Genomic DNA, 14915 nt, shown 5'->3' with positions numbered 1-14915 from the left:
GTCTGCTTTTTTGCTCCAGAAACGGCCATGGAGGCAGCTGAGATGCAGCTGCTTGGGAGGCGGAAGGAGAGAGCAGGTCAGTGATGGGGGGTGGGTGGGCGATGGAGAGGAGGGGGGAGGCGCAGCCACGACTCCCGCAAGGACCCCCGCAACCCCCTGCTCCCCTCTCCTACACACCTCCCTTGCATCATTCACACAGCAGCCTTTCCGTTGCGTCCCCTCCATCCGTCGCCCTTCCAAGCGCCTTCACCTCTCCGGGGTCCCTTCCTTCCCCATTTCTCTCTGTCTCCCCCCTCTCCACTTCCCACCTGTGGCTGCCCTACCCCCCCCCCCCGCCCTGTGCCCATCGTCAGGGGCACGCGCAGCCCTCCCCCCTGCGACCCTTCCCCACCCATCTCTCTCTTTGCAATTTTTTTTTAAAAAAGAGTCACACCTTGCGCTGATGACATCACGGACGGTGATTATGTCATCCGGCGGGCGAAGAGAGGGTACGTGGTAAAAAGTCCAATCTCTTTGCTAACCCGAGCCCCTTCCCAAATATACACCTCTCAGGAGTCCCCGGGGCCAGTTTGGAGAACAGGATTTAGGGGCAAAACTGGTGGTGAAAAAGGAACGCAAACGGGAGTTTCTTGGAGAGTGTGCGTCTGGGGTAGGGGGGATGTGGGTTCTCTGGAAATGCGGCTGAATTGTGCGTCTCTAACACAGACACACACACACACACACACACACGGGGGGGGGGGTTTCTGGATGCTCCATCCTTGCCATGATTGAGGAGTTAGTCCGTTTTCCTGCCCCGCTCCCCCGGTTCCGTCTGGACCCCACCCCCCTTGAAATTGTGTCTAAAAGTGCTGCAGTGATAAGAGGGCTTCTCTTTGACAAGAGGAATTGCATCTCTTCCCCCCCCCCCCTCCAGCTGCCCACCCGATTTCTCTCCCCCCCCCCATTGACCCAGTTACATAACCCTCCTTTCCAGGCTCCAAGAAGGAGCGAGGATGCCATCTCCAGAGACTTGTGGGGTTGGGGGCCTTAGGAAGAATGTATCCCACTAGGGATAAATGCGCTTGGTGGTCTGTGCCCCATAACAGAACCCTGGTGGGGCTAGGGGGCTGCCCAGCCCTCCCCACCCTCACCCCAGATTGCCCCACTCTGCAGACTCTGCAGCAGGCAGAAGTTCAAGGGACAGATGCACGAAAGCCGTTCTTCACGCAGTGCAGTTAACCTGTGGAACTCAATCCCGCAGGAGACAATGATGGCCACCAATCTGGAAGGATTTCAAGGAAGGTTAGACAGATTCATGGAGGAGGAGGGGGCCCGGGGGGGGGGTTATAGGGGCGGCAATGCTTCTGAATATCAGCTGCGGGAGGGAAGAGGGTTCTTGTGGTCGGATCCTGTTTGCGGGTTTCCCACAGGCAACTGGCTGCCCACTGTGAGAAGAGAGTTCTTGACTCAATGGGCTGTTGGCCTGATCCAGCAGGCTTGTCTTGGAATCATAGAATTGTAGAGTTGGAAGGGACCCCAAGGGCCATCTAGTCCAACCCCCTGCAATGCAGGAATCTCAGCTGAAGCATCCATGACAGACGGCCACCCAACCTCTGCTTAAAAACCTCCAAGGAAGGAGAGTCCATCACCTCCCATGGGAGTCCGTTCCACTGCCAAACAGCTCTTACCGTCAGAAGATTATCCCTAATGTTTAGCCTGAATCGACTTTTTTGTAACTGGAAGCCATGGGTTCGGGTCCTACATCCCAGAGCAGGAGGAAAACGTTCTTATGTTCTCACAAGGTGCTCAATGTTAATGTTTAAAGCCCTAAATGACTCAGGCCCCAGAGAGGGACCTCTTGAGAGTTCCTCCACTCTCAGAGGCTCAGGATAGTAGCCTGGGAGGCAGGGCCTTTTCTGTGGTGGCCCCTAAGCCATGAGATTCCCTCCCCACGGAGGCATGTCTGGCACCATCATTGCACAGCTTCTGGAGGACGCTGAAGACACTTGTCCCTGGCCGTTGACCCTTCAGGTGCATGTTTTTAGGACCCATCTTACTTCTCTAACTGCAAAACAAAATAAAATAAAAAATTCCTTCCAGTAGCACCTTGTTGTTGTTGTTCAGTCGTTCAGTGTCCGACTCTTTGTGACCCCATGGACCAGAGCACGCCAGGCACTCCTGTCCTCCACTGCCTCCCGCAGTTTGGCCAAACTCATGTTAGTAGCTTCGAGAACACTGTCCAACCATCTCGTCTTCTGTCGTCCCCTTCTCCTTGTGCCCTCCATCTTTCCCAACATCAGGGTCTTTTCCAGGGAGTCTTCTCTTCTCATGAAGTGGCCAAAGTACTGGAGCCTCAACTTCAGGACCTGTCCTTCTAGTGAGCACTCAGAGCTGATTTCATTGAGAATGGATAGGTTTGATCTTCTTGCAGTCCATGGGACTCTCAAGAGTCTCCTCCAGCACCATAATTCAAAAGCATCAATTCTTCGGCGATCAGCCTTCTTTATGGTCCAGCTCTCACTTCCATACATCACTACTAGGAAAACCATAGCTTTAACTATACGGACCTTTGTTGGCAAGGTGATCTCTCTGCTTTTTAAGATGCTGTCTAGGTTTGTCATTGCTTTTCTCCCAAGAAGCAGGCGTCTTTTAATTTCGTGACTGCTGTCACCATCTGCAGTGATCATGGAACCCAAGAAAGTGAAATCTCTCACTGCCTCCATTTCTTCCCCTTCTATTTGCGAGGATGTGATGGGACCAGTGGCCATGATCTTAGTTTTTTTGATGTTGAGCTTCAGACCATATTTTGCGCTCTCCTCTTTCACCCTCATTAAAAGGTTCTTTAATTCCTCCTCACTTTCTGCCATCAAGGTAGTATCATCAGCATATCTGAGTTTGTTGATATTTTTTCCAGCAATCTTAATTCCGGTTTGGGATTCATCCAGTCCAACCTTTCGCATGATGAATTCTGCATATAAGTTAAATAAGCAGGGAGACAATATACAGCCTTGTCGTACTCCTTTCCCAATTTTGAACCAATCAGTTATTCCATATCCAGTTCTAACTATAGCTTCTTGTCCCACATAGAGATTTCTCAGGAGACGTAGCACCTTAGAGACCAACTAAGTTTGTTCTTGGTATAAGCTTTCATGTGCATGCACACTTCTTCAGATACACACGAAAGCTCATACCAAGAACAAACTTAGTTGGTCTCTAAGGTGCTACTGGAAGGAATTTTTTATTTTATTTTATTTTTTACTATGGCAGACCAACACGGCTGCCTACCTGTAACTCTAACTGCAAGTTATTTTAAATTGGTCTTAATATTTTAATGTTCAAAATCTTGTGAGCCGGCCTGGGGCCTTAGGGTGGGGTATTAATAAGAATAAGGATAATGTGTTTGCCAGGTCTCACTCGACTTGCGGGCTCTGTATTAAGGGGCAGATCTTTATTTAGCAAGAATTCCCCGCTGTTAAGAAATATTGCCTGCCGCAAGCTGTTGTGGAGACAGCAGGCTGCAAACGGAATTGTGGGGATTTCTGCAACGGGTCATCGTAGCCACACCTGGCTAGGTAGCATGCAACTCTGATTCCATCCCCGCTTGCAAAGAGAATCAGGGGGTGGGAGTCTGAAGAACCTTCTTTCTGCCTGCCTCATTCCCCAGAGGGATGCTGTTGGTTAGAATAAAACAGGCAATGTGACCAAATGGCAGCTTCTTTTCCCCTGTTGAGAACGATAGCCAAAACTTCTCGCACCACGTTGCGTATTTTATTTCTCTCTTATACTTCTTGGCCTCTTAGAACAGGGGGGCTGTTTATTATTTGTTTAATTAACAAAATGCAGGTGCATTTTACTAGACAAAAGACCTTTAGAAGTTCTAAACTATTTGCTAAAAAGAGCAGGAAAAGAAAACGAGTTAGCATAATTATAATTTTTTTAAAAATTACAGGCTGACCTGGGACTCTTCGGAGGTGGTTGGACTACGGCTCCCATCACTCCCTGGCTATTGGCCATGCTGGCTGGGGCTGATGGGAGTTAGTCGGATTCCCCAGCTCTGCCTCGGAAGGGGACCTCAAAGGTCATTTAGTCCAACCCCCTGCGGACACAGGGATCTTGTTGCTGAAGCATTCCTGATGGACGGGCATCCAGACTTTGTTTCTACACTTTTCGTGAAGGAGGCTTCATCACGGTCAAGAAGTGCACCCTAACGTTTAGCCAAAATCCCCTTCCTTTTATTTCGAACCTTAAAATTGGGCCTGCGACGCAGCTACTGCTCAGAGGTTTGAAGAATGGTGTGCAGATTCACAAGAAATTGTTGCCGATGCGTTAATTTATATAAAGCGTAATGCCAGGAAAGCTTTGCAAGCATAAAAACCGATTGCACGAATATTAAAATGTAAACAGCCATAATTAAAATGCACGATAAAGCAATTCCATTGGAATATTACAGTATAGGCACCCATAATTAAAATAGGCAAGGAAGTAATTGCGTTAGAACAACACTGTAATTAAAGCAGAAGTCTGGGGTGGAGAACTCGAGGGAAAGCCTGCGTAAATGGGGGGGGGTGTCTTTAAAAGCCCGCAGAATGACAATGTAGATGGGGAAGAGCAGTAGCTCAGAGGTAGAGCATCTGCAGAAGGTTCCGAGTTCAATTCCTTTTTTTTTAAATAAGAATTTATTAGTTTTTAAAAAGTGAAAAAATACAAAATACAAATCACAAATCACAAAGTAAACAAAACAATACAATAAAACAGAACTACAAAAACTACAAGAAAGAAAGAAAAACATAACAAATAAACACTTAATCACCTATTCTTATCTTATTCATAATCTTATTTTGGGACCTCCTCACGTCCTCTCTTCTGCGTTCGTTTCAAATTTACTATAGCGACTTTATAACATTTTAAAATTCTACTTTCTCAACTAATCTTAATCCTTATCTATCATCATATATCTATAGTCTTATTCCTAACAAAAATTAACATAACACAATTCTAACTTCTTATGTCCTATTTTAACCTAACTTCTTATTACTGTCGCCTTAAATATCCTCTGATTTCAATTTCAAACATCTGGCTTTTCACGTCGTTTCATGTGTTCTTTAAATTTCTTCCAATCCTCTTGCGCCTTCTCCTCCCTCTGGTCTCGGAGTTTCGCGGTCAGTTCTGCGAGTTCCATGTACTCAATCAACTTCATCTGCCAATCTTCGACTGTTGGCAGCTCTTCCGTTTTCCAGTTTTTAGCGATTAAAATCCTAACACCTGCAGGTAGGGCTGAGAATGCCTTCAATCTGAAACTCATGAGAGCTGCTGCTGGTGGTCAGTGCAGACAATACTGGGCTGGATGGACCAAGAGTCTAAGGCACTTTCCTGTTGCTGGAAACCCCAGGAGGGGTGGGGGGGGGTGCTCTTGTGGTCAGGTTTCCCGCAGGGAATCTGGTTGGCCGCTGTGAGAACAGGATGCCGGACGAGATAGGTGGCGTCTCGGGAGCAAGCCATCAGTAAGTCACACTGTGCAACTGGAGTTAACTCTTTAGTAGCCAGAACATGGTTTCCACAGAAGCGTCAGGCCTCATGAGCGGAGCAGTTCATATCCAGTGGTCTTCCTCTATGAAAATCAGTGGCTGAGACGGAAAGTTCCCGCTTCTCCGCAGCCGAAACGGTGCAGGCTAGTGATCCCAGCACTTCTTCTCAGTAGGCCTTGCCCCAAGGAGGCAGTTGCAAGGATTGAAGGTCGCCACCTCCCCAACACCATCTATGTCTCCAGGGTTTCCCACAAGCAATCGGAGACTGCGCCTGCATGCAGCCAACCTCGCCTTCGCCCCTTTTCATGCCTCTTCTGGTTCTGGAAGGCAAGATGGGAGGGGGCCCTGTCGCAGCAGCAGGGGGAGACATCCTGGCACATCTCCTTCTGCCTCTTATTCTGGATATCTCTCTACCACAGACTCTCTCCGCTCTGATAAATTCCTGATAAATCTGATATCAGGAATCACAAGACAGAGAAACCAGTAGGAGAACACTTCAATCTCCCAGGACATTCTATAAAAGATCTCAAAGTAGCTGTCTTAATACAAAGAAATTTCAGAAATAGACTGGAAAGAGAAGTGGCTGAATTGCATCTAATCACCAAACTTAAAACCATGGAGAAACCTGGTCTGAACAAAGACATTGGATTCTTATCTCATTATACATGACAAAGCTATCTTTAGCCATCTCACCCCTTGCCTTTCCCTGCAAGACTAATTGCAGAGTCGTCAACAGGTTTTCCACACCTATCAGCTTATCACCCATTCCCACCACCCTTCTGAGTAATACCCCTCCCCACTCCCTCACTATATTTAAGGATCTGGTGACTTCTGTTTCAGTGTATCTGAAGAAGTGTGCATGCACACGAAAGCTCAAACCAAGAACAAACTCAGTTGGTCTCTAAGGTGCTACTGGAAAGAATTTTCTATTTTGTTTCTCTCCGCTCACTAAGCCCTGTTACCCCTTCCACTTCTGACACCTCCTCCTCCCAGTCTTCTCCCTCTGACCCCTCGCCCCACCACCAGTCCCCGGGCTCTGAGCCTCCTTTCCTTGGGGGTTCCCCAGCTGGTTCCTCCCACCGTTCCTCTGTGTCCAACCTGTCCGTGACATGACCCAGCAGGAACTTCTGAAGTTCTTATGTCGGAACTCCACCTCCATCTAGGGTAGCAAGAAGCAGACCAGACCTTGGGGGACCTTTCCTGGCTGTTGGCCTGATGAGGAGCTCTCCACGACTCTGAGCAGGGCTGGCCAACGGCCCTTTGCTTCCTGGGGCAAAGGACAAGATGGCCCCACCCCCACCCATGCCACATATGGAATCTAACTTACACTTTGGAACTCCCTGCCTATTGATATCAAGCAGGAGCCTTGGCTGTTATCTTGCTAAAAAACATTCTTGTTTAGACAAGCCTGCCCAGATGCTTAAGACGTTGAAGTAATCGTTTTAACTTTTGTATATTTTAAAATATTGCACTTCCCCCCCTTGTTTTACCTTTTCATAAACCGCGTTGAGGTTTTTACTGTCTTGCTTTTCGGCGTATAGATCTTACGAAATAAATAAATCCTTCCTGCATGGCATCGGATGGGCGGGGTATAAATAATAAATTATTATTATATTATTATTATCATCAGGTAGAAGGAGAGTCTCCACCCCCATCGTCCAGCCCAGACACTGAGGTCCAGCTCCGAGGGCCTTCTGGCGGTTCCCTCCCTGAGAGAAGCGAGGTTACAGGGAACCGGGCAGAGGGCCTTGTTGGTGGTGGCGCCATAGCTGTGAACCTTTTCCCTTTTTTGCAGAAAATTCCCTAATTATAGCATTGGGAAACAACAGGGAGGGTTGACAGCTATGGGTGGCGCCTGCCCTGCGGAATGCCCTCCCGTCAGATGTCAAGGAAATAAACAACTACCTGACTTTTAGAAGACACCTGAAGGCAGCCCTGTTTAGGGGAGTTTTTAATGTTTGATGTTTTATTGTGTTTTTAATATTCTGTTGGGAGCTGGCCAGAGGGGACAAGGTGTGTGTGTGTGTGTGTGTGTGTGTGTGTGTGTGTGTATAAGACTCCTTAGAAAAGACCCTGATGTTGGGAAAGATGGAGGGCACAAGGAGAAAGGGACGACAGAGGATGAGATGGTTGGACAGTGTTCTCGAAGCGACTGGCATGAGTTTGGCCAAACTGCGAGAGGCAGTGAAGGATAGGCGTGCCTGGCGTGCTCTGGTCCATGGGGTCACGAAGAGTCGGACACGACTGAACGACTGAACAACAACAACAACAACACACACACACACACACACACACACACACAATTATTATTATTATGGCCCCTAGGGGTCTCTTCTGACTCTGCGATTCTATACCAAGAATTGAGTCCGACGTCATCAGGGCATCCTTTTCCACACCTGAAGGCAACAGCCTAGCTTAGAGGGTGCAAAGCTGGTGCCTCTTCCACACTCAACTCTGCCCCCTCCGGTACATCACTGCTTGCCCCCCCCCCGCCAGCATTTGCTACCTAATGATAGGGCTGGTCCTTACTCAAAGAGATAAGGCGCTGCATGGACCACACCAGACCACTGGCTCCCATAGAACAGAGACATGGTCACCGAAAGGGATGCAACTTCCATGCTCTGCTCTGTGCTATAGAGAAGCCTTGATGCGATTTCTATGCTTCATCTTGTGGGATGTGACACATAAGTAGCAGTCAAATACAACATTCCTTGTTTTCCTAGAGTGGACATGCAAGGGGATGTTTGGTCCAGCCAGTTGAAAACTTCCTGTTTCCTCCTGGCTGGAGCATCCTTCCTTTGCATGTGACTAGAGGTGGGCGTAACCTTACCTGTCCAGGTAACAAAAGGGACAAGGCACGCAGCACCCCCTCTCTCTTTGACTTCCTCCATCGTTGGAGCAGCTTTTTAGCTAGAATTGCTCTGTTGGCTCTCAGCCAACAGAGGACTCTGGGATTATCCCCATATGGGATAGATCCACATGCATATACTTTGTAACCAAGTCTGCCTTCAGGGATCCAACTGTGAACTGAATGTGAGTAAACTTCTTTTACATACTTTACACAAGATTGTGGCGTGTTTATTCTTTTAAGAGGGATATAAGGGAACTTACCAGGAACCTTATAGTGAGAGGCTTACACAGGCCTGCAACCAGTTATCCACCGTGCGTTTAAAAGGGGAATGTAAAACTCTACTAAGTAAAGGAACTTGCTAGTGCAAGTTAGGAAGGATATTAATAAATAATATATCCTCTCCTGCCTCCCGGAACATTATCTGCCTCCTGTTGAAGTTCTGCCTGTCTGCCAGAAGATGGCAAAATCTGCTTGCGTTAACATGGCAGGTGGAAGACTCTCCTTCCTTAGAGGTTTTTAATCAGAGGTTGGATGGCCAACTGCAAAGGATTCAGTGCTTGCAGGGGGTTGGGCTAGATGATCCCTGGGGGTCCCTCCGAACTCTACGATTCTACTTTCCCGTTCCGCCTTTTGCTGACGGAGGCATGTTTCCTCCCAGGTGAGGTGGAGACCCCCAATGTCGAAATAAACGAGTTGGAGGAGGAAGATGATGAGGAGGAAGAAGACGAAGAAGAGGACGACGACGACGAGGTGGAGGTCAGGAACTTGGACTCTTCGGACGACGAGAAAGAGACGGACGAAGAGAAGCAGCGGGAGTTGAGAGCCCAGGTGTTGCGTTTGCTGGACGAGCTGGAAGAAGTCCGGGAGCTGGCCCTGAAGCACGAAGGGGATTCCCTCGAATTGCAAGGTGAGTGCCTGCCTCAGGGCTGCATTGTCCCTGTAACCTGTCAATTTTTTCAGGTCGTGCCACCGTTTCCTCCAGACGACCCACCTGTGGAGCGATCTGCTTGCGCAAAGCTTTTGCAGAAAGTTAGATTCTATACCTGCTCTTTGGTATGTGTTTGCACAGATTGGCTTGCGGTTCTGAAAGTGGGTGGTAGTAACCCCTGGGGGGTCGGTGAGATTACCAGGGGGTGCCAAGGGGGGGAAGCAGAGGGGAGGCCAGAAGTGTAAATGATGCTCAGACTTTGCAGAGCTGGATCGAGTCCATCCATTTTATTTAAATCATTAAATCAAGTCGTTTGAATTGAAGTTTGAATGTGCAATTGGTTTTTGCTATTTGGACTTTGATTGGGCTATTATTTGTTTAAAGGAGCGCAAGTAAGATCAAACTGGAAGAGCGATGCTGGGGCAGGCTTCACTTTCAACCCGCTGTCCCCAACTTTTTTTTTTGAGGGGGGGGGACACACTGGGCCCTTCATTCCACAAACTCATCCCCACTCCCTAGTGCTCCCTAGCCTAGCCAATAAAAGGCAGGAACAGGGCCGGATTTAGGTTTGATGCGGCCCTCAGCTCCTGAAGGTAATGAGGCCCTTGATATGTCCAGCTGTCCTTTGTCAACAACAAATTGTCACTGTTTTTTTGTGTTGAATGTATGCTATGTGGTAATTTGTGGACCCAATAGGTATCTAAAGCCATTTGCAAATGTTGCCATGCAACCAGTCCATGCAGAATTTAGGCACCCTATATATAGAAAGGAGCAAACTAGTGATATTTTAGGGCAGTGTTTTTCAACCACTGTTCCGCGGCACACTAGTGTGCTGCGAGATGTTGCCTGGTGTGCCGTGGGAAAAATTGAAAAATTCAAGAGAATTACTTTTTATATACCGGTAGTCAATATAGGCACAGAGTTAAATTTTTTAACATTTTCTAATGGTGGTGTGCCTCGTGATTTTTTTCATGAAACAAGTGTGCCTTTGCCCAAAAAAGGTTGAAAAACACTGTTTTAGGGAGCAGGCTAGCAGGCAGGGCCCATGACGAACATCATAGGAGCCTACACAACACAAGTTACAGGTAGGTAGCCGTGTTGGTCTGCCATTGTCAAAACAAAATAAAAAATAAAAAATTCCTTCCAGTAGCACCTTAGACACCAACTAAGTTTGTTCTTGGTATGAGCTTTCGTGTGCATGCACACTTCTTCAGATACCTTCAGATATACAACACAAAACACTGTTGCTGTATGTAGGTTTTATTTTATTTGTTTTTTATCTTATGTTTTGGAAATGTACATCCAGTTTTTTTCCCTTTAATTTTTTGGGGGGCCCCCCAAGATAGTGGGGCCCTAAGCAATATTTTGTTTAGCTTATACGTAAATCCGACACTGAGCCATAGCTGTCAACTTTTCCCTTTACTTGCGAGGAATCCTATTTGGAAGAAGGGAATTTCCCTTAAAAAAAAAAAAAGTTGATAGCTATGCACGGAGCACGAATCAGAATAGTGGTTTGCCCGACTCTCTAAGGAAGAAAATAACACAATGAAACAGTCACAGTTCATTGCACAATCAATACTTGTTAGCTTGATTAATTCAACAAAGTTGATGGAGCAACACCGAAGTGACCGCCCCAGGGCGTAAGACTGGGGCATCTGTATGGGGGTCCTGGGCTGCCCAGATGACAAGACCCCCCCTCTCGGCCTGGCTGATGGGGTCCAAAGGAAAGCAGAGCAGGACGTTTGGCACCAGCTGGGCTGCAGGAGCTCCAGGAAGGAGGCACACAAGGCACTGGGTTGCCCTGTGAAAATCCAGACAGAAAAGTTTAGCCAGTTTCCGCCTGGACACTGCTTTAACTTGGAGATACTTTGAGTCCTCATTAGCTGTATTGGAAGGATGGGAGTCTGAGGCACTGTGAATAGCTGAGTTTTGTTTTCTTTCTTTGTTCTGGTTTGATGGTGAGTACATGAATTTTTTTATTGTATAATTGAATTTTTATTGTATAATTGAATTTATATCTGTAGTGAAGTTGGTTTGTATTGTTGTTACGGTACCAAAGAAAAGTCCAGACCTTGAAGAAACCGTTGGTGAAACGGGAAGTTTGAAGCTAGCCACCCGTCGGCAGAACACACCCACATGTTGGAGGGATTCTGAATAACCTTCCCCAACATTGTGAGGATGGACCTACGCGTCTGACAGACATTTGCTATACCATCTTCATCATTATATTGAACATTATATGGCACTTTGTATTTTTGCACTTTGTAATTGCACTTTGTACTAGCACTTTGATGATTTAAAGCATATATAGGTTTGCCTCTGGTGCAGGGGTCTGCAACCTTTAAGACAAAAAGAGCCACTTGGACCCATTTCCAAAGGGAAAAAAAAAACCTGGGAGCCGCAAAACCATTGCGACAATTAAAACAAATATAACACTGCATATATTGTTTCTTATCTTAATGCTATATATACAGGATCGTGCAGTCAGCTGCTATATCAATGAAAAATATGAGCATGTCTGATCTGTGACTTTTGATGGCTAGTCCCAGTTATTATTCTCTAATGAGGGGAGAGAGATGCACCCCATATGGTCCCAAATGCATGTATGCTTTGCTGCTTTTGATGCCCCAAATACAAAACCCTCTCGTATTCTGAGCAAGCTTGGGCTTGCTCTCCTGGGTGTTGAATGAAGTCAAGGTGTGCATGTAGGGGTGTGTGTGTGTGTGTTTGTTTTGAATCAAATAAAGGGGGTGTTGAATAAACTCAGGGTGTGTGTATGTGTGTTGAATCAAGTCAAGGTGTGTGCGTGTGTGTACGGGGGTGTATGGGTGTTCTCCCAGGCTCCCTTTAAAAAAACGGGGATAAGCCGCTCTGAAGGGGCACCATGCACCCCTTCACAACGGCTCATCCCCGCTTGCTTTGAATGGAGCTGGGGAGGAGGGGTGAGCTTTCACCCCTGTCCCCAGCTCCCTTCAAAGCAAGCGGGATGAGCACAGGGCGTGGGGTGGTGGAGAAAGCAGCATCCCGGCTGCTTTCTCCACCACCCCGCGCCCAGCCGCCGATCCCAAAAGCCTGCTTTTGAGATCGGCGGGAGGGCGCAGAGTGGAGAAAGCAGCCGGGATGCAGCTCTCTCCACCCTGCGCCCAGCCGCGGATCCCATTTTGGGATCGGCACACAGGGCGAGGGGTGGAGAAAGGTGCGTCCCCACTGCTTTCTCCACCCCGCGCCCTGCTGCCGATCCCAAAAGCCTGCTTTTGAGATCGGCGGGAGGGCGCAGAGTGGAGAAAGCAGCCGGGATGCAGCTCTCTCCACCCTGCGCCCAGCCGCCGATCCCATTTTGGGATCGGCACACAGGGCGAGGGGTGGAGAAAGGTGCGTCCCCACTGCTTTCTCCACCCCGCGCCCTGCTGCCGATCCCAAAAGCCTGCTTTTGAGATCGGCGGGAGGGCGCAGAGTGGAGAAAGCAGCCGGGATGCAGCTCTCTCCACCCTGCGCCCAGCCGCGGATCCCATTTTGGGATCGGCACACAGGGCGAGGGGTGGAGAAAGGTGCGTCCCCACTGCTTTCTCCACCCCGCGCCCTGCTGCCGATCCCAAAAGCCTGCTTTTGAGATCGGCGGGAGGGCGCAGAGTGGAGAAAGCAGCCGGGATGCAGCTCTCTCCACCCTGCGCCCAGCCGCGGATCCCATTTTGGGATCGGCACACAGGGCGAGGGGTGGAGAAAGGTGCGTCCCCACTGCTTTCTCCACCCCGCGCCCTGCTGCCGATCCCAAAAGCCTGCTTTTGAGATCGGCGGGAGGGCGCAGAGTGGAGAAAGCAGCCGGGATGCAGCTCTCTCCACCCTGCGCCCAGCCGCGGATCCCATTTTGGGATCGGCACACAGGGCGAGGGGTGGAGAAAGGTGCGTCCCCACTGCTTTCTCCACCCCGCGCCCTGCTGCCGATCCCAAAAGCCTGCTTTTGAGATCGGCGGGAGGGCGCAGGGTGGAGAAAGCAGCCGGGATGCAGCTCTCTCCACCCTGCGCCCAGCCGCGGATCCCATTTTGGGATCGGCACACAGGGCGAGGGGTGGAGAAAGGTGCGTCCCCACTGCTTTCTCCACCCCGCGCCCTGCTGCCGATCCCAAAAGCCTGCTTTTGAGATCGGCGGGAGGGCACAGAGTGGAGAAAGCAGCCGGGATGCTGCTTTCTCCACCACTCCGCGCCCTGCTGCCGATCCCAAAAGCCAGGCAGGGGGGCGCAGGCGGGCCACAGGCGCAGCGCCCCCCACCATTTCCCCGCCCCGGAGCCGCGGCAAAGCTCTAAAAGAGCCACATGCGGCTCCGGAGCCGCGCCTTCCCGACCCCCGCTCTGGTGAAATATTTATAAATGCCCTTTGCATTATGATATTGTCAGTTTAGTTTCATATTTATGCAATTCTTCCAGTGATATACACGGTTTTGTATTTTTTCTGAGGTACAGATACTGTGACTGTCTGTTGTTGTTTCTACTGGATACTGCTTTCAGCTGCAGTATTCCAGGTATCTCCAGGAATTTCCTGGAGACGTATGGCAACCCTAAGAAGGTGCTATCCAACCCCCTTAGGGACTCCACTCTGGATTTGTGTAGGGATTCCTCCTGAGGCTCTTCTTCCTCAGAATATATCCTACAAGGCAGCAGGTAGAATTTAATACAGTGGCGCCTTGGTTCTCAAACGCCTTGGTACTCAAACAACTTGGAACCATAGCTGTCGAGTTTCAGATTTGAAAATAAAGGATCAGCACCCTCACCTGTCCCGGGGACAGTCTACGGTTCTCAGGGACACAATCCACGCCATGGTAATCCCCTCCCAGGCTACAAATTAACTTACACCAGGAAAGAGCTCCCAGGAAAGAGAAATCAGGGCAGAGAAAAGAAAGCACTTATTCATGCAGCGCACGGTTAACCTCTGGAACTCCCTGCCACAGGGAGCAGCGATGGCCACCAACTTGGAAGGCTTTAGAAAAGGATTAGGCAAATTCATGCAGGAGGGGAGGAGCACTGATGGCTTCTGGCCAGGTTGGCTCTGCTCTGCCTCCAGTTAGGGGCAGCAATGCTTAATCTGAGCACCTGTTGCTGAGAAACATTAGTCTATTTTATCTTCTTCTTTATATATCTGTCTGTCTGTTTGTTATTAGGTATTTATATTCCACCTTTTTCTCCAAGGAGCTCCCTGGTCCCAGTCCTCATTTAATCCCAACAACAGTCCTGTGAGGTAGGCAGGCAGGGCTGAGAAATGCAGGGACCCAAGGAGTCTCCGGACTCCAACTCTCCTTCCCGGAAATAAGGGAAATTTAAGGGATATCAACAATAAGGGATGGCGGCGGGAAACGGCTTGGAATAAGGGAGTTTCCTGCAAAAAGGGGGAGACTTGACAGCTATGCTTGGAACCCAAACACTGCAAACCCAGAAGTAAGTGTTCCGGTTTGCGAACTTTTTTCAGAAGCCGAATGTGCTCCGTTTTGAGTGTGACGCTTCCGATTTCAGTGCCACACTTCCGTTTTGAGTGTGACGCTGAGGTCTGTCTGTTTTTGCTATTTATTTTTTGTTTTTGTTTTTGTGGCTCTTTTTCGTTTTGTGTGGAACCCAGTTCAGCTACTGATGGATGGATTGTGTG

General features: G+C 48.8%; 1 protein-coding gene across 1 annotated transcript in view; it reads left to right on the top strand.

The window, feature by feature from the left end:
• Positions 1–14915, top strand: part of CCDC136 (coiled-coil domain containing 136) — a 40514-nt gene continuing 25599 nt past the window's right edge. Inside the window, exons 1-2 of the mRNA XM_033163498.1 lie at positions 1–76; positions 9014–9262. Of these exons, the coding sequence (XP_033019389.1) occupies positions 28–76; positions 9014–9262 (298 nt within the window). The 5' untranslated portion in view covers positions 1–27. The remainder of the gene's footprint in view (positions 77–9013; positions 9263–14915) is intronic.

This window comes from Lacerta agilis, chromosome 10 (genome assembly GCF_009819535.1).
Source record: "Lacerta agilis isolate rLacAgi1 chromosome 10, rLacAgi1.pri, whole genome shotgun sequence".
Classification (NCBI taxonomy): domain Eukaryota; kingdom Metazoa; phylum Chordata; class Lepidosauria; order Squamata; family Lacertidae; genus Lacerta; species Lacerta agilis.
This window is presented reverse-complemented; position numbering and strand designations above follow the sequence as displayed.